At 38.6% G+C, this 26,675-nt stretch overlaps 1 protein-coding gene across 1 annotated transcript; it reads left to right on the top strand.

Moving 5' to 3' along the window:
* Positions 1-1,691: 1,691 nt before the first annotated feature.
* On the top strand, positions 1,692-25,329 carry MARCOL (MARCO like). Its single transcript, XM_081825599.1, is given in 7 exon segments — positions 1,692-1,705; positions 2,020-2,144; positions 8,015-8,353; positions 8,356-8,732; positions 10,430-10,551; positions 19,212-19,330; positions 25,289-25,329. Coding segments are annotated over 7 exon segments (1,137 nt in total).
* The last annotated feature ends 1,346 nt before the right edge of the window (positions 25,330-26,675 follow it).

The raw sequence follows: 26,675 nt of genomic DNA, 5'->3' as shown, positions 1-26,675 counted from the left end.
AAAAAAAAAAAAAAGTTAAAAAAAAAAAGGCAAATTCAAACACAGAGACTTTACTTCTAGAAATGCAGCCTGAGAAAAGAATTGGGGTTGTATCAAAAGGGCAGTATTGTTTGCATAGCAAAACAACAAGGAAACAAACTAAATGTTTCTAAATGGGGATTTGCATAATAATCTGTATAGCATGGTAATTATTCAAAATGCCTATACAACTATTCAAAATGGTCATATAAAATATATGTTACTTGACACAGATAGGAACTGAAAGTATATTTCAGGTTTAAAAAGCATTTGGTAAAATGCTGTCAATTGAGTGACCATATTTTAAAACTGTATCAACATAGAAAATAGCAAATTTGTGGATAATGGATTCTGGGTTTTTAAGTAAATCCCTCTTGTACTGCTCTGTTGTTTTAAAAAATTCTATTATAAACATGCATTGTTTGTATGATTGGCAGGTAGGGAGATAAATAGCTAATGAAGAGATCAATGATAGAACATGATTATATATGTACATATTTTTTATCCCCTTTCTTCAAGAAGTTTGCATCAAGAAAAAAAATTTTTTTAAAAAAACAAACATGTTTGCATTATTGAAGGTTGGTATCAAATAATGTTTGTAGGCATTTGGAAACAGGAAAAATCCATTTTTGCCTGAGAGTTATTATGAAAATTTTGAATATCAAATGGTACTTGAGATGTACATTAAAGAATGATATGAAAGGGAAAAGTTGTTCCAGGAGGAAGGGGTAATGTAGTGTTGAGGAAAAGCAAAGTGTTTTCAGAGGTTAGTAATGGACCCGTTTGGCTCTATTAGTGGCCTCCTGTATGATCATAATGTGAAATGGCTAAGAATGTAGGCTCTGGAGTTAAACTGTCCTCATATGACTTTGGTTTTTATGACTTAATAACTATGTGACTTCTAGTGCCTTGCCGGATGACATTTAGTAGGTACTGAGTAGGCATTAGTTGATGGAAAAAAGTACATGAATGCCAGATGCAGTGGTTCTGTGGATTTGGAGGGTGAAGAAAAATATTTTCTTTTTTTAAAATATTTTATTTATTTATTTGACAAAGAGAGAGAGACAGCAAGAGCAGGAACACAAGCAGAGGGAGTGGGAGAGGGAGAAGCAGGCTTCCTGCCGAGCAGGGAGCCCGATGTGGGGCTCGATTCCAGGACTCTGGGATCATGACCTGAGCCAAAGGCAGATGCTTAACAACTGAGCCATCGAGGTGCCCCAATAAATATTTTTTCGATATTTGACTTTTACCAGGTCCTTTCCTAGGAAATGGATAAAGATGAATCCGATATGGCTTATTATCTCGAGACACTTCTAGCTGTGTTGAGGAGTGACTTATAAAAGACACTTAGACAAATTGACAGATTTCTCCAGAAAATTCCAAGAGATAAAGAATTTATACTTGGATATGCACTTATGATAAAGCAGTCTGGCAATCAGTATTGGGAGCATTAAAAGTTATGACCTTTGAGATAGCAATTCTTCTCATAAGAGCATACCCTAAGAAAGTAATCAGAATACGTACAAGTATTTTATATATAAAATGGTGATTTTGACTCAATTAGTGTACAAAAGAAGAAATATACAACAATGGGGTATTAGTAAAATAAATCATTTCAAATTTTTATGATGGAGTATTACACCACAAAAATCCTGCTTTCTAGGATGTGCATAATGGTACAGAAAAGGTAAGTGATAAAGAATGAATGGGACATATATAAAATGTGATTCTATTTTTATTATAAAACTGTCAATGCAATGCATAGAGAAGAAATGGAAAGAAAAACAAATGCTCAAAAAGGAAATCTCTGGGTGCTAGGACTACATGTAACTTTTATTACTTTTTATTTTCAACATATATCTTTGTTGGAATAATAAAATATGTGCTTTCTAAAAGAATTTCTAAGCATAAATGTAGCATATCTTTTCGTTCCTTGAGAGAACTAATGATGTCAATGGCATTATTCATGAAGTTAAAAAAAGCACTTCATTTAAATTACAGGCTTCTTGCAGCAACTATGAGAAACCAGCTACAGGTGGAAAACCCTGTCCCAAGATCCACAAACCGGTGTGTGGTTCTGACGGGCAAACTTACCGCAATGGCTGTGAATTCTGCAAAGCAGCTATGTAAGCACGTGGAAGCAGCTTCTAGGAATGCACATTTAGTTTGGGCCAGTGGGGTATGGGCTTGGGAAAGTACTGGTTAAACCTTTACTGTTCTAAGTATTGTACAGATAACTCTTAATTAGAATAAAACAATGTAATTATCCCCAAAGAGAGAGACCTAGAAAACCGAAGTGCCCTCTCCCAATTCATCCAGTCTGGGCTGAACCCATTTCCACTACATTTCATTCTGAGCACCATCTTTTCTTTCAGGAAAAAAAATGGAAAGCTTGGTTTCAAACACAATGGGAAATGTTGACTCCTTGGACACTGCAAGGCTAGAGGTGCGCTCCATTTGTCATTTGCATCAGAAGATTTGGTCCCTGTTACTCAATATCTTTTGTGGGGTATTTCCCACCTGTTATCATGCATAAAAGACAACAGTTTCAATGAAGGTACCTTGGCAGACTTTGGACATTGATGTTATTTTTGGATCACAGTGGAGCCACCTGTTTGATTTAGTTAGACCACCTGAGTCTGAAATGATACCACTTGAAAACAAACACAGGGCTTAGAGTATTACTACACTTTTCAAACCCAGAATTCACCCATCAGTGCTTTGAATCTCAGTTCTTCAGACTTATGCAGATGAACTCAAGGTTAACAAAACTCGGTCCAAGAAAATATATATTATCTGACCCAAATTAGCATTCTTTAGTATATAGTGTAGTGATGGAAGTATTTTGCCCTAAGAGACACACTGAGTGTGTGTGTTTTAGAGCTTCTCAGCTTGTATGCAGAGACAAGAAACAAGTACCACATGAGACAGACTGTGGGTCCCTTCAGTCATCGAAGCAGCTGAATAGGTTCAGGAACAGCTGAAGCCTGTAGGATAGTTGTTTCGGGCTTTATCGGTTTTATCAGCTTTATCAGTTAACTACCTGTACTACATAAAATACGGTAAGCTTCTATGTGTGGTAAATTGTGAAAAACTTTGGAAGTATAGGTTTATTGGCATGTTGTAGGTGCTTAGAAATCTAAAGATGGACAGACAAGCTTGGCATCTTCAGTGTGTTTACTGACTACTTGGAGAGACAAATGTATCCCAACTTACTAAAATGTAGTTTGATATGCTCCTGTTTTTTAGAAAATCCCAATGAATGAAGTATTCCATTTATTAATTGGTTAAATAATTTTTCAATGCTTATGAGATACCAACTACCACTCCAAGAATGGGGTGAAGATCTCTACTACAAAGCATCATGCTTTAAGATTTAAGTGGGTGCACAGAATATATTTTAAAAATATATTTTCTGGGGGTGCCTGAGTTGGTTGAACATCCGACTCTTGATTTTGGCTCAGGTCATGATCTCCGGGGGGTGAGATCAAGTCCTGTGGTGGACTCTACCCTGGGCGTGGAGCCTGCTTAGGATTCTCTCTCTCCCTCTCCTTCTGACCCTCCCCCAGCCCTCCCTCCACCTCGAGCATGTGCATGTTCTCTTTCTCTCTCTAAAAAAAAAAGGATAAAAATATTTTTTCAGTTATCAATAAATTTATAAAGGAAATCAAATTAAGACATAAGATGCAGAAAAGTGGGTACAGTTTAGAGAAAGGAATTATTTGAAACTGGTTACTTTGAACTCAATCCTGAGGGCTTAAGTGTATTCAGTCCCATGTAAATTTGGAGGAAGAGTAGTACAAGGAAAGAGAAGGACAAACATGAAAACAACACAATCCAAAAAATAAAAATAAAAAAGAATAATAATAATTTAAGAAATAACAACACACAATTCAAAAATCAAAACTTGGAATGGAAATAAGTTTGGGCATGATCAAGGATGAAAGGAATTAGTTCATAAAGAGCCTTGGGAGCCAAGCTAAAGCAATTCATATCCTAAGAATTATAGGAAATTGTTGCAATGCATTAATAGAAAACTTCATTGCCGGGATGGCATTTTTAGCTGATCTATGACAGATAAGATATTTGCTGGGTTGAAAAGAATGGAATATGTAAGTGATGGATCACTAAATTCTACACCTGAAATCAATTTTACCATACATGTTAACTAGCTAGAATTTAAATAAAAACTTGAAAAAAAAAACCTCTTTATCAGCATTAAGGTGAATCATCATGCTATACCTGTACCAGGCAGATTAATGGGGCACTTCATGTATAAAGATAGCTTTAAAACATGAGTTTCTTGTGAAAGAAATATTTTTGAAGTACAAGCAGGAAGGATTTTCCAACAGTCTTTTTTTCAGGGTAATGTTGCATACAAACTGAAGATTGCCTCTTATATTGAATTGCATAATGAAAAATCAGTTTAATGGTTGACAAACATTGACATTCAAATAAAGATGTTGCTGGTATTTTGAAAGAAAGAAAGAAAAAGAAGGAAGGAAGGAAGGAAGAAAAAGAAAGAAAGAGAAAGAAAAAAGAAAGGAAGGAAAGGGGGGAAAGCAGAAGAAAAAATTCAGAAACATTGTGAAAAATGACATCTTTGAGAAGGTTGTTTCCAAAGTCTCAAATTGAGTATGTGGAAAAACCAAGATCAGCACTCAGAGAATACCGGTATCACATACTTTTCAGCATACTGTTGCTAAAGCAGAGGTCTCCAACAAATGGCAAACAAGCTGGATATGGCTTCAGGATTTTCTTAGCCCACACACAGTCACTTCTTTTCATAGATGTCAACATTTGAAAACTGAAGAAGTGCACATAAAAAAAATGGATTTCTAGAAACTCTGGAAAAGTAAGGGGATCTACTGATGAGGTACCCATGTCCCTTAGTAACAACAATGGTTAACTTCTGACTCCTTTGGATGAGTCCTTCTCACAGGGTCCCAGGACTCATTCTCATTAGCTCCTGGCTCCTGATGGCATATGAGCTCTGTATCTCACTTTAAGGCACAACAGTTTCGAGCACCTCATCGAGTACTCTTGGTTTTGGAAAATTCACAACCTAAAGAAGCAGCCCATTCTATCAATACAGAACAATTTCTTTTGTTTTGTTTTGTTTTTTTAAGATTTTATTATTATTTGAGAGAGAGGGAGGGGGAGCGCGAGGAGGAGCAGAGAGAGAGGGATCAGGAATGCCTGTTACAATGTAAAGCAATGCCAAGACTGTATTTAGTTTGTAAAATCAGAAGAGAAAATACAAAACAAAAACTGAGGATAATTCTTTTGCAAAAGTTTAACTTAAAAAAACCCATGTTTAAACCACATTCTGTTATTTTAGTTCTCTTTTTTACTCAAAAATTCCACCCCCGGTTTTTATTTTACAAATTTAGCCATGTGAGCAATGATATATTTTTTTTAAAGATTTTATTTATTTATTTGACAGAGAGAGACATAGCGAGAGAGGGAACACAAGCAGGGGGAGTAGGAGAGGGAGAAGCAGGCTTCCCCACGGTGCAGGGAGCCCGATGTGGGACTCGATCCCAGGACCCCGGGATCATGACCTGAGCCGAAGGCAGACGCTTAATGGGCTGAGCCACCCAGGCGCCCCAAGCAATGATTTATTAATCCCATTTTCATTATATCATTGTTTGTACTAGTAGAAGAGGGGAAATGCAATAGCTATCCATTGCTAGAAGGCCATTTAAATAAATTATGGTAAATTTAACAAATGAAATAGTGTGCAGTCCTTAGGGAAAATAATAAAGGTGCTCTATATGTATCGATATAGAGAAACCTCACTGTACAGCCAAGGGAGACAATTAGGAGTAGAGCAGTGTATGATGTGCTATTAATTGTGTGGAAAAATATACCCCTTATATTTGTAAATACATAAAACATCTCTGGAATAATACAGAAAAACCTAGTAAATGTAATTGTGTCCAAGGGGGGTTGGGACAGGAAAGGAAGGGAAAGTTATTTTAAACTATTTATCCTTGTGCATCTTTGAAATTAAATGTAATTTGCTGTATGACCTATTAAAAAAACATAATTAACAAAGAAAATAGATCAGCTGATCTAGATTTTACCATTTCATCCACATCTTTATTCTAATTGATTTCTTCTCAAAGTTACTGCTTGTTAAGGAACACTGGTTCTTACAACTCATGCATTTACTCATCTCTCTGCTGAAAATAATTATTTTCTTATCCATTTTTCTAGCTATAGCCTATCCTTCTTATGTGTCACCTCCTCCAGGAAGGAGAGACAATGCCCTACTATCTGATACCTTGACTCTGGGTCTATTGTCTAATTGACTTCTCACATTATAGCAGCGTTCATCCGACTACAAATGCCTATTTGCTTGTTTGCGCCCACCATTAGACTTTCCAGCTTCTTGGTGGCAGAATAACAATGTCTTATTCATGGCTGTGTGTCTAGATCTTACTATAGTTCTAGCATAGTAATGGTCTCTTCAAGTATACTTTTTGACAAATTGAAAGAATGGCTAGATCATACCCACAGACCCCACCCACACTTCACCACAGTTAGTAAGCCAGGATACCAAGTGCCAAGCTCCTAAGCCTGGGTAAGACCTTAACCACCAGCAGTGTAATATACCATAGCATGCTCAATGGATAATAATTAACAAGGCATTTGATTTTAGTTAAATTTACCTGAATGCACAAGTGTGTACACTTGTGAAAATATGAAGCGGGCCAATTGCAAACGCAAGTGAAACTCCAGGCAAAGACTGGAACCATCCACACTGAAATGATTTCAAGTTATATAAATTGAAAAAATTACCAAGGATGCCTGTGAAGAAAAACAATGCAAGCCTGAAGACAACTTTTGAGGAAACCCCAAATTGAGAAAGTGAAGGGAAAAGGAGAGCCATTAAACAGAAAAGGTGATGATGACTCACAGACCTGTACCCCTGAAACAAATAATACATCATGTGTTAATAAAAAAAATTAAAAATAAATAAATAAATAAACAAAAAAAGTGAGGAAGCCAAAGAGAAACACTTGTACCAAACCAAAGACAAGAAACATAAGACCCAATAGAACTCCATTGCACTCAACAACTAGAAAGCCATTCTATTCGCTTATGGATTATTGTCTAAACCCTGCTTATTTTGGAATAGAATTTGAATAAATCTTATATATATGTATATGTGTATATGTATATAAGATATATATATGTATATAGTAATGGATAAACTTCCAAAACCAATTTGAGAAACAGAGTAGATGGGTTATGAAACTTAGGTTTTAAGAAATAGTCGCAAAAAATAAAAAAGAAATAGTCACTTAATATCTACCACCTCCTCCAGTAGTTTGAGCACAAAAGAAAGAAACAAAAAACCACCAGAGAGTAGGACTGATTGATTGATGCTACGGCCCTTATGGGAGATGGTGGACATAAAGCTGATGTTCTGAAGAAGGAAAATCACTGCCTTAGGAACAGGGGCGAGGAGGGAAGAAAACACCTACACAAAGTATATATGGGGATGGAGAAGAGAATATGGAAGGAGGACTCATGCCTGCCTGTCGGGTTTTATGTCTGGAAAATTGATGATAGCATCTTCTGTAGCGTGAGGTTGGGAATCGGGGAAATGGTTCTGTGATGTAGAGGAAGTTTATAATAGTCATAACTCAGAGACTGTTTGATTAATCAGGAAATCCTTAAAAGGAATTTGTAGTATGAAGCGCAAATAGTTCAGCTCAAGTAATTCAGACTCTGATTTAGAAATGGGACAGGCTGATTTGACCCCGTGATTTTTAGAAACCATGTAATACAGTTAAGAAAAAATGGAGGAACCAAAACATTAAGGTTATGAGAAGTTATGCAAAGCTTCTGTCTTGAGGTTTGGTAAAAAAACAAATCAAAGAGGTGTAAAATACATACTACATCTGGGGATGAATGCTGTTGATTTTAAATTCTTGAAGTTAAATAACTTTATTTTATTTTTGTGCTTATGGTATCATTCCAGTGTCTTCAACCCAGATTTTGAAAACAAGTGTTTTTAAACCACAAGAGGGTCCAGAACCTGCATTTATTCTAGAGAGAAGAAATGAAGCTAACCATCAAGGAGAACAACAGGAATCTAATCAGCAAGGAGGTAGCAATACACAAGGAAAACAAGCAACATTTAACCTGCAAGGACAACCAGGGTATTCTAACCAGCCAGGGAAACCAGGGAATTTTAATCAGCAAGGAAGGCCAGGAGTTCTCAATCAGTCTGGGAGTCTGCAAGGGAATTCAGGAGACTCTAATCCAAAAGGGAATGCTGAAGCTTCTAATGAACAAGGAAAACTGGGATCTTCTAGCAGCAAGGGAAACCGGGATCATCTGGCCAGCAAGGGCATCCAGGGTCATCCAGCCAGCAAGGGAAGCCAGGATCATCTGGCCAGCAAGGGCATCCAGGGTCATCCAGCCAGCAAGGGCGTCCAGGGTCATCCAGCCAGCAAGGGCATCCAGGGTCATCCGGCCAGCAAGGGAAGCCAGGATCATCTGGCCAGCAAGGGGGTCCAGGGTCTTCCAGCCAGCAAGGGAAGCCAGGGTCATCTAGTCAGCAAGGGGGTTCAGGGTCATCTGGCCAGCAAAGAAGACCAGGATGGTCTAGCCAACAAGGGAAATCAAGATCTTTCTTTCAAGAAGAAAGAAAAAATGTAGGCAACCCTTTGAATGCCAATATAACGGAGATTCAGGTTAGTGTTCATTTCTTTTTTTCCCTCTCTTAACTTAGCCATTCTATTTTCCAAGACTTGAAATAGTTAACAAAATATACTGTACTAATGACAGATACTTTGTGGTGATAGTGATTCAACAAAATGAGGAGGAATCTGGAGGAGGTGGTCATTTTCATATACACCTATGATCATTAATGAGCCATGCTCTTCCATTCCATTTCTCATTCCCTTCTATTGTCTTCCACTCCAACCTTTCTACCTATACTGGACTAGGTCAGACCTCTGTGAACTGAGTCCCCATCCCCACCAGATTTGACGTTCATGCCCATCTCCATCCCATCCCTAATCTACAAGCCACTGAAGTGGTATTTCTAAATCACAAATCTCATCTGTTCTATCACTGCCCTGCTGGAAATTCTTCAGCGACACCTTACTGCCTAGAAGATAAGACCCAAACTCCTGAGCATGTAGGATTTTTTAATGACTGGACCCCATGTGCATGATTGGATATGATTGGACATTTCATGTCACTCTTGGTCATACATCATCCACGTTGTACAGAATCCTTTGATGTTCCACAAATGTATTCCAAATACCGATGATATCCTTTCTCACAGAATGTACCATATTGCTTTGTAATTGATTGTCTGTATGTTCAATTGGAATGTGAACTCCTCTAAAGAAAGTACCATTTCTTTTTAAATCTGTGTCCCCAGATTCTAGAACAAGACAGGCATATAATAGGTTCTCTTGAACTGCTTTTCAGATGAGTGAATAGATGATGTTTGGGAGACATCACTGCAAACAGCTGCACATCCATGACCCCTTTGTTCATCTTCTTCATCCTACGAACACTAAGCCTCCTGTTGAAGATCCTCCCAATTTCATTTAGTGTCTCTGTTCTCGTCTGCTGTCAGAGCTCCTTTCTGTTCACAGGCTTCTGTCATTCTGTAACTTCATTCTAAGCCAGTGCCTCGGGTAGTACTTAACTCCACACAATCCTACCTCCTGCCTCATTTTCTTTCATGGGACAAGAAAAAAGAAAGATTCAATAAATTAGGACCATGTGGAGTGCCTGTGTGTCAATCGGTTAAGTGTCTGACTCTTTATTTCGGCTCGGGTCATGATCACAGGGTCTGTGAGATGGAGCCCCAAGTGGGACTCCACACCCAGCGGGGAGTCTGTTTGAGATTCTCTCCCTCTGCCCCTCCCCGCACTCTCATGCACGCTCTTTCTCTCTCTCAAATAAATAAATAAATAAATAAATAGATAGATAAATAAATAAATAAATCTGAAAAAAAAATACGACCACATATGTTATTTGCCAGTATGACTTTTCCATAATTATTATTTTCTCAGGCAAGGGAAGGCTTGCCTACAAAGAATTAAAGTGGAGGCAGTCTGATGTGTAGTAAGAGCAGGGGCTCTGGAGTCACATAATTCAGGGTTTGCCCCCCAGCCTGGGTATTTCATCCATATCTGGTCTGGGGCTTGTCACTTAAATATACTATATGCCTGTGATTATACAATAGAGCAAAATTACTCTTTTTTCAGTATTGTTGTGTAGTTTAAGTTAAAATAAAAGGATTAATAAAACGATTGGTTTAGTGCAATGCTTAATCAACAATTAATTAGCAATAACCCTTGCTTTAATTACAATTTCAGAATTGAATTGAGTCCCTTTATTCGCCTATTGGTCTTTCACATTACTGCAGACTGGCAAAACCAGCAGCAAGAACCCAACTGGAAATACAAAATGTCCATCTATCTACAAGCCAGTCTGTGGTTCTGATGGAAAAACCTATGGGAACCACTGTGTATTCAATGAAGCCAAAAGGTAAGATGACTCTTTGTGTCTTTGTATCAGGAAGTATTATTCTGATCCAAAGGGAGTAAAAACATTTTTCTCTGTGTCTCTAGTTCTCTCTCAATGGTGCCTGGGGTGTTTGTCCAAAGGAAACATGAAAGGTACTTAACCCTTAAACAGTAAATTCAGGCATTTTCTGAGAGAATGTGATACATTCAGCTTTTGAAGTAGAAATAAATTTGTTATTGAGTCATTCATTTACCAAATACTTATTAAGCTTCCACTATATACCAGGCATTGCTCATGGAGAGGTAAGGTGGTGAACAAAACACACAGAATTGTTTCCTATTTCCTGCTTCCATGGAGCTTTTCTTCTTGCAGTTGAAGACAGCAAACAAAATGTATCAGAGGATAAATAGGACTACGAATCCCATAGATTACTTAATCTTGAGTATTAAAATGTATTTTAAATTTAAATAACAGTATTAGAGAATGGATTTGGTGAGCAGGCAAACATTTAAGAGTTGCACGCTTGTCCATCCACATGAAATACGATGATTATAAGGCTGCTTAAAATGAGAACATGTGGCTAAGAAAGAGTTACATGTCTCAGCTTTCAAAATTAATGAAGGTTCAGCTATAAAGATAGTAATGAGGTAAAAATTATACCTCTCGTTTTTGATAGTTGAAATACGTATTAAAGGCTCAAAAAATCATTCCTGCAGAAATAAATAAATGTTAAAGGTAAGTGGGCCCTATAGCCGTAAAAGTTAGAGCAGGAAGAAACATGAGACACCTGTTCTCTCATTTTATACATGAGACACCTAGCCCAGGGTCAAGGAGGGACTGGCACAAAGTCACAATTTCTCAAAGCACTCAGTGTGAAACAGGCAAGCCAAAGCTTAGACCTGCTCATTCCCATGTGAATTTTAAATAATCTCATTCTCTCTGTTTGTTGGTGCCACAATTTCTTGATCCTTAATTTCTTTCGTTAACGTGTTTTCAGGATAAGTAATGGGAAACTGAATCTGAACCATGAAGGGAAATGCTAAGCATTGACAGCAACCAAATTACCTGGAACCTCAAAATCTACTTTCATTTTTGTAAGCACTGGATTTCCTCGGGCATTCCACTGAGGTCAGCAAGAGTCTTACCGATATGATGGATCCTACATTATTTTCAAGTTTGTTCCACTACAAATAAAGTCTGTTCCAGAGTTGCTTCTGATTTCTGGGATCATTTATTTTCTAGATTTTCCCAAACTAATGGATATAGGACACAGATTGGTTTTTCCCTGACACAGGGGATTAGGGTGAGAAAAATAGGTGAAAATTTTTAAAAAATAATAATAAGTTTTACTTTTAGTTCACTGTTTATGAACACTTCAAAAAATTAATGGCATTGATTTTCAAGGGATAAGATAGAAATTTTAGCCAAAGAGTTCCCTTAGAAAAGGAATGGTCCAGGATTAGGTAAATATATTTAGCTGCCTAGATTATATCACCCCTGACTTATTTATGAATGGTACTGTCTTTCCCATGATATCACTACTCCCTGATTAAGTCTCTTGAGGATAGCTGAAATTACAGATATACTAGAAAAAATCTCAAAGATTGGAAGAGACTTCAGTGCAATCCATTGTTCTACATTATCCCTATCACCATTGTCCTGACGAGCCCCAGTCCCTAGACTGCCACCTGAAGATTACCTTGTACAGTATCAACTCTACCACTTCCAGGCAACTGAAGCTTTATATTTCTCAGGGCTGCTTAATGAGAGCTATCTGGGAGTGAATGACAGTCCAGGCTGGGTAGGGTAAAGAGGCAACCCGTTGTACAAGGCCTAGAGTCTTGGCACAGCTGATGAGACGTGAATGAACCAGCTCCATAAAAGTTTACCTCCCAGTAAGAGGACATAGGAAGATAAGGTCAGAAAGACACAGGGTAGAGAAGGGAAGGAGAATAGGAAAAGTCCTTCTTTACCATATGTAGAAGAAAGGGAACAAAAAATTTTAGGCAAATAAATGATATGAACAAAGGCCTTGATCCATACGGGGCATGGGTTATATGATACGGTACGTTTTTTCTGGGATCTGATGATGCTTATAGAAGCACCAGAAAATTCAGGCCAGGGCCAGTTGTATGACCAATTTTAATGATATTTAGATAATTTTTATTTCCTTCTAGAGGCCATGGAAAAAATTAGATCATTCTGAGCAGGAGGGAAATGAGTAAATTCCCATTAATAAATATGCTTAAATTAATTAATACTTATGTGACACTAGAAGCATCATACAGTGTTTCAAAAGAATAAAGTGATTTACATAAAATGACATTAAAATAAGCTCAGCAGATATTAATTAAATAAAGCTTGTTGCAGAGCAGTTTATAAAATGTTCCTATTAAATACAAAAGCTCTGGTTTAGAACAGTGGGAAATGGTTGGAATGAAGTCCCAGAGGTAATTCTACATCCCTAGTTCTGTTACCCCCAACTGGAGCTGCACATTTATCTTAGTTACTTCTAAAAATGCTCCCCCAGAAAAGGTACGAATGCCCAGGGTCTGATGTAGAACAATTGAATCACCATCTCAGGGAAGGAAACCAGATATTATTATAAAGCTCCTCAGGTGATTCTCATATCTAGCAATTGTTTCAAATACTGAGGTTCTGGCCATATGTAGCGATTACAGATTTTAGAATTCTTGTTTTCTTGCCCTAGTTTTTTGGAACCTATACAACTCCCTTGCTTGGACAGATTGTACATAGCTTATCTATTATAAGACCTATAACTAACTACACATTATTTTCTCCCCTCCCCATTCATTTGTGCCTATCAGATCAAATGGTCCCCTACTCTATGCCCATGAGTAGTTTTGTTGCCATCTGTAGAAGGCAAGTTCCCAGAATCTGGGCAGGAGAAAGATGCTCCAGTGCCTTATCTTTAGTATTTCTCTTACATCTAGTTTCTTACACAAAGATCTTTAGAGTAGATTTCTCAACATAGTATGGCTAGCTGAGGTGGCAAGAGTGAACAAGACAATCACAGTCATCCTTTGCCCTTTCTTCTTCCTGAAGGGGCAATCTGTGGTAGGTTTTGGTGGCTTTTGTGTATGAGATGGCTTTCCTTATCAACAAATTATGGAAAGAGCCCAAATGTCCATCAACGGATGAATGGAGAAAGAAGTTGTAGTATATATATACAATGGAATATTACTCAGCCATCAAAAAGAATGAAATCATGCCATTTGCAACAACGTGGATGGATCCAGTGTATTAAGCTAAGTGAAATCAGCCAGTCAGAAAAAGACAAATACCATATGATTTTATTCATATGTGGAATTTAAGAAACAAAACAAATGAACATAGGGGGAAAAAGAAGGGGGGGTAGGCAAACCATGAAAGAGACTCTTAACTATAGAGAACAAACTGAGGGTTACTGGAAGGGAGGTGGGTGGCAGATGGGCTAAATGGGTGATGGGGTTAAGGAGGGCACTTATGATGAGCACTGGGTGTTATATGTAAGTGATGAATCAGGAAAATCTACTCTTTGATCATTGCCTGAGACATCATCTCCCCCCCCACACCCTCCTTAGGAGAGAGAAAGAGGAAGTGCATGCTGGGAGGGGCAGAGGAAGAAAGAGGGAGAATCCCAAGCAAGCTCCAAGCTCAAAGCAGAGCCCTGATATCATGACCTGAACCAGAAATCAAGAGCCAGATTCTTAACCAAGGGAGCCTCCCAGGTGCCCCCAAGACATCTTTTAAAGAATGGAATATGGTACCAAATCCCTTTGGTTTCTTCTGAAACAGGGGTGAACTGGAAGAATTCAGTCTTTCATAAAATACTGATAAATGTGAACTTCTCTTATTCTCTTTTCAATAGTATGAAGTTTAAAACACACACACACACACACACACACACATTATTCAGTGACCCCTGGGGAAGTTCATGTACCAGTCTCAGTTGGTGTTTTACACGGTTAGGCAAAATCCAGGTAACTTGCTGTTATTGCCCAAAATGGCGGATTTCTTTGCCTACAATTTAAGGAGCAGCGGCACTGGGGAGACCGCAAACTGCTCTTCTCATTTTTTCCCTTCCTTCTCCCTTAGTATCTCTATTATTTTAAAGATACTGTCTTCTCCTTCTTATCTTCTCTCTTAGGCAAGTTGAATAATATATTCATTTTTTTTCTTCATGAAACTTTCAACTCACACATGTAACATCCCTTGTGCTGGGTAATTTAAAAAACAGAAAGACATGTGGCCAGCTGGGATTCACAGGCCGCCTCTCCTGCTCTTAATCTCTGCTTATGAGAACATACAAGAGAAGTCTACAGTGGGAGACATGCAGGGCTCCCCAGTAATTTCAACTCTAGACTTCGGTTTCCTTTTTCCTCAAATGTCCTGCATCAGAAGAACAGATCTGCCCCAGAAGCCTCTGATGGTGTCTATGTCAATAATTCAAAGAGTAATTCAAAGGGTTCCTCTAAGAATAATATTCACTTAACTAGAATAATGGAGCACTTTCTGCACTCACCAGATTTTGTATTCTTCCATTAAACTGGAGTCTGAGTGCTAGCTTTCCCCACAGCTGGTAAAAGGTAAGTTACATCAGGGTGGCAAAGATAAGCCTAACACCCAACTGTGAATGCAAACTGCCTTAATATTTTATCCCCCACATCTAAGACACAGGAATTGTTACTCCCACATTTAAAATAAAGAAGATGTATATTAGACTATCGAAACATTGTGTCAAGATCACTCAGTGGTAGATGAGAATTGAAATCGAGTCTTTCTATTGCCAAAACTCCAGAAATCAGACTGTGAAGGAGGTTAGTTAATTAGGGAGACAATGAGTGATTAAATCTTACCCTTTTCAAAGCCTCCAATGTCACCTACTTATTTAACTTAAGACATTGACCCATGTGGTCTCCATCTCATTTCTGTGAGTCTTCTTTATTTTTTTTCCAGGTTTATTGAGATGGAATTGACATATAACATTCTGTAAATTACAGCTGTACAACGTGATGACTGGATACACATTTATATCGAGAAAGGATTAACACAGTGAGTTGGTCTCTCCCGTGCCTACTACACACATCCTATCCTTTAGGCTACGTTCCAAAGCTGGCTACGCTGATACTCATCTGGGAGTTTTTCAAACATACCATTACCCAGGCTTCATGTACAAACAATTGATTCCCAATCTTGGTGGTGAGAGCAAACATGGACTAAAGGTCTCCAGCTGATATCAATTCCTGGCTGGGAATTTGCACTATAGTTTTACAAGAGGCTCCCAGTGGGAGAAACTGGCTCAAGGAGGCAGAAGAGCTCTGTGTCATTTCTTACACCTGTATCGAACCTATAATTACCTCAGAAAACAAAGTTGAAATTTCAACTGTAAGGAGAGTTTCAATCTAAAACAATTCTCCGATTGAGTCTCTGTGCTCTCATGTTGCAAAATGCTAAGGGTCTTGGCCTGTATCTAATCACACTTCACAAAACTGCTCTTCTTGGCTGGCTTTGATTCTCTCGTCCTTTCCAACTGAATAGCTTGGAAAGCTTACATATATTTTCTCTATCTTAGGATCTATAGTTACTCTGATTACCCTTTCCCATCTCATACCTCTGTACTCATTAGATCAAATTGTCCCAAGCCTCCCCCTGAGAGAACAACCAGGATGTCTTTACGACACAGCACACGCTGCTACGGATCATCTGTTTGGCGCCATCAGGCTCCTCACCAATAGGCCAGTAAAGGAGGTGCCTCTGCTGGGGGGAGTGACTGAGAAAGAGAGACAAGCAAAATAGACACAGTCAGTCCCTAGAGCTGAAGACCTCACTCTCTCCACTGCCTTCTCTGTCTCAGGTCAGTGAGGAGGACACCCACAAATGTAGCCCTGCTCAGAGCATGGCTGTGAGGACTGCTCCAGGTCACTCCCTCTAGAAATGACTGTTTCTATGTTCTGTGGAAAAACTGGGACCCCAAAGTGCCTATTTCCTTCAAGGCAGCCAGGCTCCTCGTGGCTGTGCCAAGCCTGGAGGAATGAGCAGCTCCTTCTGGAATGTGCTGAGAGGACTTATCTTGGCATTGCTCTCACCTCTTGAGGAAGCCTTTTGTTCACATATATGTCCTATTGAATCTGAGAGGAGGGGGAAGAAAAGTGAGAATACATGGTCTACCTTAATAAGCAAGCTAGGAATTAATTAGGACTCTAGGGGGTTGGATTTTGCCAGTCAGAAACCCTCATCTGGAAATAGGAAATTAGTCCATGTGCCATGTGTTATAAACACACCAAAATTTCTTCCCACAGACTTGAAAAAATGTCTCTCCTCTCATCATGCATCAAAGCCATTTTCATCATTGCCTTGGTGTTTCCTCTTTATTCTGGTGAGTAAGTTTTCCAGTTCAAGGTGAAATATTTCCAGTCCAAGGTGAAATATATCTTAGAACATGCAGGAAGCCACTGCAGTAATCCAGGAGGGAGGAGCTCCTTCGCAGCCTCTAAACTGATAAAGTGGTAAGAGGCATAGTGCAAGGGTCTTTACAGCTTTCTTCTTTTAAGATTTACCTATTTAATTTGAGAAAGAGAGAGAGAGAACAAGCCTGAGCTGGTGGGGGAGGGACAGAGGGTAAGGGAGAGAGAATCTTGAGCAGACTCCCAGCTGAAGGGAGCCTGACAGGGGGCTCGATCCCAGGACCCTAAGATCACGACCTGAGCCGAAATCAAGAGTCAGTTGCTTAACTGACTGAGCCACCCAGGCACCCCACAAATGTCTTTTTAAAATTGCATCAGTGGGTTGTTTTTTCTCATTTCCTTTTTTGGACAAGTGGAGACAGAGTAGTGGGTTAGAATGGGCAGCAGAACTTCGCTCAATGTCCACCACCTGTGACTAAAGAACATGACCTAAATCCTTTTTTTTTTCCTTTTTGGAAGTCAAATCCATTGTTGTTAAATACAAACCACTGGAAGGAATGATCTCTTCTGGGTCTGCAGTTGGTTAATATTCTGGCTTCTTGATCACCCACTGAGGTCCCGAAAACAGGGCCTTTGTTTAAGGAGAAACACGTTGACTCCTCTGGCAAAAGTTATCTTTCTTAGAGCTGAAGGTGGACCATGAATTTCACAATAAGGCATCTGTGTTGTATTGGATAGATGCACACATTTAGATCAGGGTACTGATTCTTTAAGTACTGATTGATTTCTTCATATGTAAGTGACATGCTCTAAAGCATGGTCTTCTTGGTTTTGGATGTCTCATCTACAAAAATAAGGAGAAAAAAAATGCTATGTTCAAAGAAGGGTGTTAGGGATTATTAAAAATTATACATCAAATTATTTTTCACAGAGTAAGAATAATTGAAAATCCCAATTATTAAAAATATTTCCAAATTTGATAGCATTCAGTGAATTTTTCATTTTGCTAATGACACAAAGGCTCACCTCATTACTTGCAAGGTGTTGAGGAACAATTTCCATAGGTTTCTGCTATTAAGAGATGGGTTCTGTTTACCAAAAAGACCATTCTTCCTACTCCTCCCCACCCTGCTCCTCTTCATCCTCCTCCTCCTCTTCGTCTCTCTTCTCCTCCCTCATCCCTCCTCCTCCTTCTTCTCCTTACTCCTTCCTTTCTCTCCTTCTCCTTCTTCTCTTCCTCCTCCTCCTCCTCTTCTTCGCTTTTAATGATTTCACCTATTTGTTGGTTGCAGAAGCAGCTTTTGCACATGTGACTGAAATCAGACTTGCGGTAAGTCAATAATGACGGAAGTTGGAAAAAATAAAATACTTAGCTTATTTTATTATAAATTTTAACATAAAAATTTATCAGACAAATGTACAAAAGAGAGATCTTTCAAAAATTAAAACAAAACAGTGTTATTCTTACACTAAAGTCAAGAAATAGAAACATAGCAGCCACATAAAATCATCTGTCATTATCTAGACAACATAAAAATATATATATCCCATTACACAAAAATACAGTTAAAGGGTGCAAATGTCGTACAAACGTCTGAGAGAGGTCAAATGGTGTTTACAGTAGAAGTGTTCATTTTAGCAAAACAAAAGGAAAAATGAACCAACCAAAATATACACTTTAAGGGTGGGTCAGATCTGATAATTTCCATATATACACAGAGAGGTGAAAATTAAAGTATGTATTTAAGTATCTGAATAAACAGAGTCACAGAGAAATTTCGGAAGCTGATGAGATAAGCATGCACACATATTGTTTATTTATGGAAATTACCAACACTGTCAACACTAAACAAATTGCATTTATATCTATATGTTTATGCACAGACACACACACATACATAGTGAAATTACCAAGAAAGATAAGGGAATGATGAATAGAAAAACTTCAGCTTCATGATTTCTTCTAGAGTGTGGAAGCAGAAATATGTGAAGGGAAGTGAGGATGGTGGTCACTAAATTAGAAAAACACAGTCAGCCAGTTCTGTGACCTTTTTAAAAAGTAATCACAGATTTGTAAAGACGTTTTAATAACATCTTATTTTTTTAAGGGGCATATGTGTTCGTTTTCTAGGTGTTGGTGTTATAGATGTTACCTTTTAAAACTACATATAGACTATATTTTTTCCAATTTTGATGCATAGCATTTCATAGGAAGATTAAAAAAAATTCTAGAGTTTCATTCCCTGATGAATTTTGTTGTATCTCTCTGTTGAGATGCCGGACTGTACACGATATTTACCTGGGCAAAAAGATTGCACCAGAGAATGGGATCCAGTCTGTGCTAGCAATGGAAGAACTTATGGCAATACATGTGCTTTCTGCAAGGAAAGGGGGTAAGCACACAACAGTCAATCTTTGCTCTTCAAAAGTATGAAGAAACCATCACAAAGTGAAGGCAAAATCCGTGTTGCTGATAACCTGGGCACAACATCCATAGACAGTAACTGTAAGATGTCTGTAAAAAATTAGGGGCCACACGTGTACCTTTCCCCAAAGTTCCTGTTTCTGAAAGTCATTTTGTATTTGAGTTTTCACGGTAATTTTGCTTGATACTGGGTAAAGGCAGAAATCAATTCATTGAACTTAATTGTGAATTACTAAGGGCAGACTAGTAGCCAGTATGATGTAATGCCTAAGCCCTGATGAAGAATAATAGATCTCTGTGGTGGCCGTGATCCTGTCCCTGCAGACCTCTCCTTGCAGAGGGCATACTCCTGTATGAACCTGAACTGACCTTTGCAATTTGAAATCCATCATAATGGACCCATTCTTGCTAGAAAGGAACTCCTCGGATGGTCCAATTTGTCTCATAACCTCCATGCCCGTCTCCAGATATCCTCCTTGGACAGCAGGGCATTCTCGAGCACTCCTATCAAATCTCCCTTCCTGTCCCTTTTACTCTGAAAGAGTTTACAGTCTAACGCTCTGGCCATCTCCCTCCTCATTGTCTCTCACAGGTGTTTCCTTTCACAAATCTTTGCACATTGAATCCCCTCAAATTGGCCTCTGTTTCCAGAGAACCATTAAGAATATCTCCAGTATCTCCTCTCTCACACTGGGGTGCATCCCAAGACTGAGTCAGAACTGAGCATGTAGGAAGAGTCAAGTAGCCCGATAGGGGACATGTAGGGGTCGAGGACATGAGCCAGAGCCACACCCTAGGAGCAAGCTGAGCCCAACTGCTTCCAAAGTGGAGGACAGCCTCCCCACCATGTGCCAAGTTCAGATCCTCCCTGTTGAGATGTGCTTTGATATCGTCATGTGTCACATCCATATTCTCCATGTATATTATCTATATTTCTGCACCATAGAAATGGATCCAATTTGTGCAGCCTATGGTCAAATTTATAGCAGAGAATTTACTGTCTACAGTGAGATGACCCAGGGGGTTTAAAAGATTGCTTTTTTAAATAAAATTTTTATTTTAGAATAACTTTTGACTTTCAGAAAAATTTAAGAGATAGTACCAACTTTCCATGTCTCTTATCCAGTTTCTGCTAAGGTTACCACATTATAGAACCCTGGCACGTGTCTCAAACCTAAGAAATTAACATTGGTATATTACTATTAACTAGCCTATAAAATTCATTTGGATTTCACCAGCTTTTCCATTAACATCCTTCTTAACATTTTTTTAAATGTAGCACACTTTATTTCTTCCCTAAAACTCTTTAATTTCCTTTTTATTCTCTCTCTCTCTCTTTCTCTACAGGAATGATGTGTATTTTTCACATTTTGGTACTTGTTGAATATTGATCGAACTGCCCTTCAATGAATGTGTCATCACATTTTGTGGTACAGTCCACAGATGATTAGAATATTCTCAATCGGAGCCTGAAATTCATAGATGACCTGGTGCATCCTATGAACAGAAGATAAAATATAGAGCATTTAAAAATTTTTTCCAGCTCTAAGTTCCTGTGATTTCAGGATTTTTAATTCTCTGTGTTCAATTATTCAATGATAATTTGAAACACAAATGTCTTGATTGCATGTGTGATAACATGAAAAGTAATGTGATTTAAAATAATAAATATTTCATTCATTAAAATGTTAAATTGTCATTTTTATTAAAATACCCATTCTTTAACTGGGTAGTGGGTTAAGAGATGTGCATACTCTGGGCAAGTGTAATCAAAGCGATATATTCAGAGGTGAATAAATAATATGTTACTGGGGTGTTTAACAAAAGTTGAATTCTAGAAGCACCCAAGGCTAATGTGATGATCACAAAAGCTAGGCAGTAAGAACTTAATGAAGTAGTTTATTAGTAAGAGCTTAAATTTTGTAATGGAATGAATTAAAGAATGTATTCAGAGATACTGTAAGATTTCAAAGGCTTGGGAAATATTTATTGTATTATTTACTTTCTCACAAATAAGTCAAGAGGTTAAGTGACACTGGGATATCCATTTGTGGTGAGAGTCTGATGCTCTTCCATTTCTTTCCATCTCCCAACTAACAAGAAGCAGCTTTTAGGTGAGTGGCCAAATGCTCATTTAAAGCTCAATTTTAATGACAGAAAGGTAGATTGACTACTGGAAGATAAGTATCAATCTGCCATATATAGTACGTCAAGCATGCTCATCTTTGGTCAAAAAAAATTTTTTTCCCATTTTTATGGAAGTGTGGGATCTATGTAGGGGCTATTTCATTGTGTAAAATCTCCAGTATTAATTCTTAATGAAAATATCCATTGGAGTATACATTTTTTGAGTCATACTGTAAAAAAGCATTCAGCCAGTGCCAGGACATTTTTCCTTATAGAAATTTTCTATAAAAAATGTTTCAAAAAGCAGATAAAAATCAAACTGAGATATCACCTCACATCCATTCAGCTGGCTACTATCAAAGAAGCAGAAAGTAACAAGTATTGACAAAGACGTGCAGAAATCGGAAGTCTAGTCCTCTGTTGGTGGAATATAAAATGGTATGGCCAGTGTACACTATGACAAGTCTTCAAAAAGTTAAAAATAGAATTATCATATGATCCAGCAATTCCACTTCTGGGTATACACACAAAAGAACTGAAAGCAGGGACTCAAACTGATACTTGCTTACCCATGTTCACAGCAACTTCATTCACAGTCGCCAAAAGGTAGAAGCCACCCAAGGACCACCAATGGGTGAAATGAGAAGGAAAATGTGGTACAAACATAGCAAGGGATATTATTGAGGATGGAAAGGCTGACAGCAGCTGCGAAATGGATAATCACTGAAAACGATCTTCTAAGTGAAATAAGCCAGTCATGATAGAACAAAACTGTGTGATTCCACTTATACGAAATACCTAGAGTGGTCAAATTCATAAAGACAGAAGGTAGAATGCTGGTTTCCAGAGGCTGGGTGAGGGAGGGATGGGGACTTATTGTTTAATGAGTATGGAGTTTCAGTTTGGAAAGACAGAAAAAGTTCTAAAGATGGATGTTTGTGAAGGTTGTGCCCTCTTTGCTTGTTGACTTCTGTTGTCTGTGTACATATGCGCACACACAGATGTAGGTGGATGCATGTGCTTGTTTAGAAGGTCTCAGCAGTAGACGCAGAGTCCAGGGATGGGATTCATAAGCTGTATCATGCAGGCATGAGGCAAGGTGCTGTCAGGTGGTGCCCAGTGAAGACAATCCCACATGATACAGAATGGGTCTCCACAAAGTAGCTGAAGAAGAACAAGTGGCCAACGTCCATGGACTTACTGGAGGCCAACAGGATCTGTGGTGACACCAACGTGTTGTTTGATACAGCAACATTTTGTGATCACTTTCCATGGTTTTTTTTTTTTAAGATTTTATTTATTTGACAGAGACAATATAGAATTTTATTTTCTCATGAATAAAGCTAAAAAGCAAATAAGTATCTTTTAAAAAAAGGGAAGCATTTGCAATTTGATTTTGTTTTATGTTTTAAGGTACAGAAGCTTTAACTTTTTATGATTGAATCTATCAACCTTTTATTTTATGATTTCTAAATTCTTTGATGTCATATTTCAAAGTCTCCCATTTCTAAGCATGAATACTCATCTGTATCTTCATTTAGTGCTTTTATAGTTGAATGGTGTGAGTTAAGAATCTCCCTTCAGTTTTTCCTTGATGATTACCCAACAGCCTCAACAATGAATGTATCACATATCTATCCTTTCTCCACCAGAATAGGTTTAAAGATGATATTTCAAAACAATTTCTGATATGTTTCCATTTATGTTTAACATTGTGTAAAAAGAAAAAAGAAATCATAACTTAATTTCCAATGGTTTGGGTTTGGGGGGTGTTTTTTGCTTGTTAGCATTCAATGAACCTCCCTCCACACAACTTCAAGCTACCAAGGAGAAGAACCCCCACACACCCTTAATCTTCTCCTCAACTCTTCTACTGAAGAATTCGGCCTTCATGATGCCAGGCTGTTTGGGGAGTGTTCCCTTTCCCAGAATTCTGTAGTAGCCCATCGCTCCACATCAATGATAGGAGTTAGCTCCAGTCCTGCTTCTGGCAGTGTGTCCCCGTGTCTGCTCACTGACCAGGGACTACAGTTTAACAAGGTTGACAGTTGGGCAGAAGCTCTGGTTCCTCTTTAAGTGGTAACGTCTCATACCAACTTTTCCTAAGTAACTTAAGTTACTTAGGAAATATTTGTCCAAGTTGATCCTGTGGTGATGAGTGCCACCAGCATTACCCTGGCCTCCTGGTGCTTCGTTGCTTGCAGATGCAGCCTTGTTATCTTCAGAGCTAGGATTCTTAACATGGGATCCATGAGCTCCTTCAAGGACATGGATGGACATCAAGAAGTCTGTGAATTTGCCGGGGCGCCTGGGTGGCTCAGTTGGTTAAGCAACTGCCTTCGGCTCAGGTCATGATCCTGGAGTCCCGGGATCGAGTCCCACATCGGGCTCCCTGCTCAGTGGGGGGTCTGCTTCTCCCTCTGACCCTTCCCCTCTCATGCTCTCTGTCTCCCATTCTCTCTCTCAGATAAATAAATAAAATCTTAAAAAAAAAAAATTTGGTTAAGAAGTCTGTGAATTTGCCAAAAAACAGTATGCAGGTATTTGGGTGCATATGTGTGTCTATACTTTATCAGATTCTCAAATGGCTCTACACTTCAAAAACAAACCAAAAAAAAAAAATGGTAAAGAACCACTACTTTAGGAAAACAGTATTTCACAATGAAAAGTTGATGGTTTTCACATGATGAGGAATTGGGTTAGAACCTTGCACTGCCATTTATTAGTTGTATGAACTTGAGCACTTTAATCGCCCTATCTAAATTCCATGGTCCTTATCTCTACATGGGAATAATAACACCTACCTTGCATTATAGTTAACATCAAAACCAATGTCTGGAATTAACCAGTGCCTGGAAAATCATAGTGTTATTGCTATTGTTACTGTAGTTGTTGATTTTTTTTTCTTTAATATAACTTACTAAATTATCAGTCCAAATTATAATCTTGCCATGAAATACTGTGAGATTTTTAACATCAATAATGTGGTGTCCAATCTGAGACTGAGACAATGCAGTCCTATAGTAGGAAATGAACAGACTAGGAACGGCAGCAGCAGGAGAATGGGATTTCTCCCCTCTCTGCTCTGTGTGATGTAGTTTTTAATCTTCTTGTTTTTTGAGCTTTAAAGAAAAGAGATTCTATTGCCTGATGCTTCCTACCTCCCATGGGTAGGAAGGAGATCGATATTACATTAAAGGTCCTCTGAATTCTTGGCGAAGAGAAGCAGAGAAGCATTGCTTAAATTCAAGATTCTGTTATCCAGAGATGTCATGGAAAATTGTAAAAGCTAGAGAAAAGTGAACCTGAACAATTAAAAGAATAATAGCAAGTCAAGTTGGAGCTTAAAAAATACCACTTTGCTAACAGTTTTCATGTTAAGGACTAGATAAGTGTCAAGTCTGGATTCCAAAGGCATTGAAACATGATGAATCATTAAGCTCTGTTTACCATTTCTCTGTGAGCCACCTGTCAGTCTCAAATCCCCGACTTACATCTACCTGAACCTGAAGTCTTCTCCCGCCCTGCCTGCTAAAGTCTCATCCTTCTTCCAATCTCTTTCAGAAGTAAATAACTAAATAAATATACATTCTTCATGAAGACCTTCCAGGCTCCCTACTGATGGTATTTGCCATGTCTCTGAATTCTTTCCTTTCCTCATTTATATTCCCCAGGCACTCAGCACACTGTCTAGCACTGTGATCATTTGTGTATTTGTCCACAGTGTTGTCTTTTGTATCTTCCTACTACTCAGCTCTTTAAAGACAAGAACTATGTTTTGTTTTATTCATCTTTGCAGAAATCATCGAAAAACAGTTGTGGAATAATGGCACAGATTAAAAAAAAGTGAATTAATATGTGAATTGCGCAGGAAAAAGGTCTTGCCGTGATTTCAGCCTCTGGAATTAGAAGTACAAGCAAAAGTGTCCTTAATGAATTTGCTATTTGCCCTTCCCTGCTGGGGACATTAGTCAACATGTGTTGTTGGGTTACAACATGTATTTTATAGCTGCACCCCTATTTTAGCTCATCTACCTTGTCTTGTTTTCCATATACATAATAACAAATAAGGGGGAAAGAGAAAAATAAATAAAAGCCACTAAAAACCTATAGCTTTATTATGTTCAAGGTGTACCATCGTATTCAGTGCAGAGCCAGATGGTTCGGTGAGCTGGGCTCACATGAGGCTCAAGAAACCAAGGCAGTGGGTTTTATTTCTTTACAGATCACTCAGGCTCTCCTCGGGAAAAATGTGAACTCTCCAGCCATGTTGGCAGCCATGCCCAGGAATCACCTGGAAGGAGGGAGGTGGAGGGAGGAAGAAAAAGGAGGGAAACTGAGTCTCCCCATGAGCCGTCTCTTCCCAGCCAGAATATCCGGGATGTAACCAGTCGCCCCAAAGACCACTTTTTCTTCTTCCAGGGGTTAAGATGCAAAGGTGCCTTTACTTACACGGGTACCTGTGTAACTAATAAGGCATTTTTTCAACTGTAACAATGGAAGCAGGCTCTCAATATCCTAGCTGCTGAATCCAAGGATGGAGAATTGTCCTCACTCAAGCTAAGGAACAGGAGGTTTGTTTGGGGACCAGAGCCAAGTTGTGGGTGTCCTGCCAAGAGCGTTGCAGCCCTGGGCAATCCCACTCCAACCCTTTAGCTCTGATCACACTGTCCTCCTGGCTATCTATGCACACCTATGATCAAATAGCAAGCTGGTAAAATGCCCTCTGCTAGGAATACCTGCACAAAGAGGCAAAAGTAGTTTAACTCACTGCTTTCCAAGACTTGGTCACAGCCTTATAAATCCAGAACTGCTCTGGAGACTACCTGCATCAGAATCACTTGAAGTGTTTATTTAAAATGCAGGTTGCCACGTTCCCCCTCTAGGACTCTGACCCAGAGTCCCTGCAGGGGGCCTAGGAAATCTGCCTTTTAAGTAGGCACTCTGAGTGTTTACTATGACATTAGAGAACCATTCCTTAAAAAAAAAAAAAAAGGAGCATTTCTAGATATTTCTCATTTTTGCCCTAACCATTTCAAAACAGAAATAAATCAATTGAGACACGTGGCAGAAAAAATGATTTAAAAACCTAACATACTAGGAAATTTGCTTATAATAAAACTCACCTGAATACTGAGTACTAAATTCATCGTGAGAAAACACTAACAAGTGTGTGAGCATCACAA

Source organism: Leptonychotes weddellii, chromosome 7, assembly GCF_054177405.1.
Source record: "Leptonychotes weddellii isolate Sample4059 chromosome 7, ASM5417740v2, whole genome shotgun sequence".
NCBI classification, from domain to species: Eukaryota; Metazoa; Chordata; class Mammalia; order Carnivora; family Phocidae; genus Leptonychotes; species Leptonychotes weddellii.
This window is presented reverse-complemented; position numbering and strand designations above follow the sequence as displayed.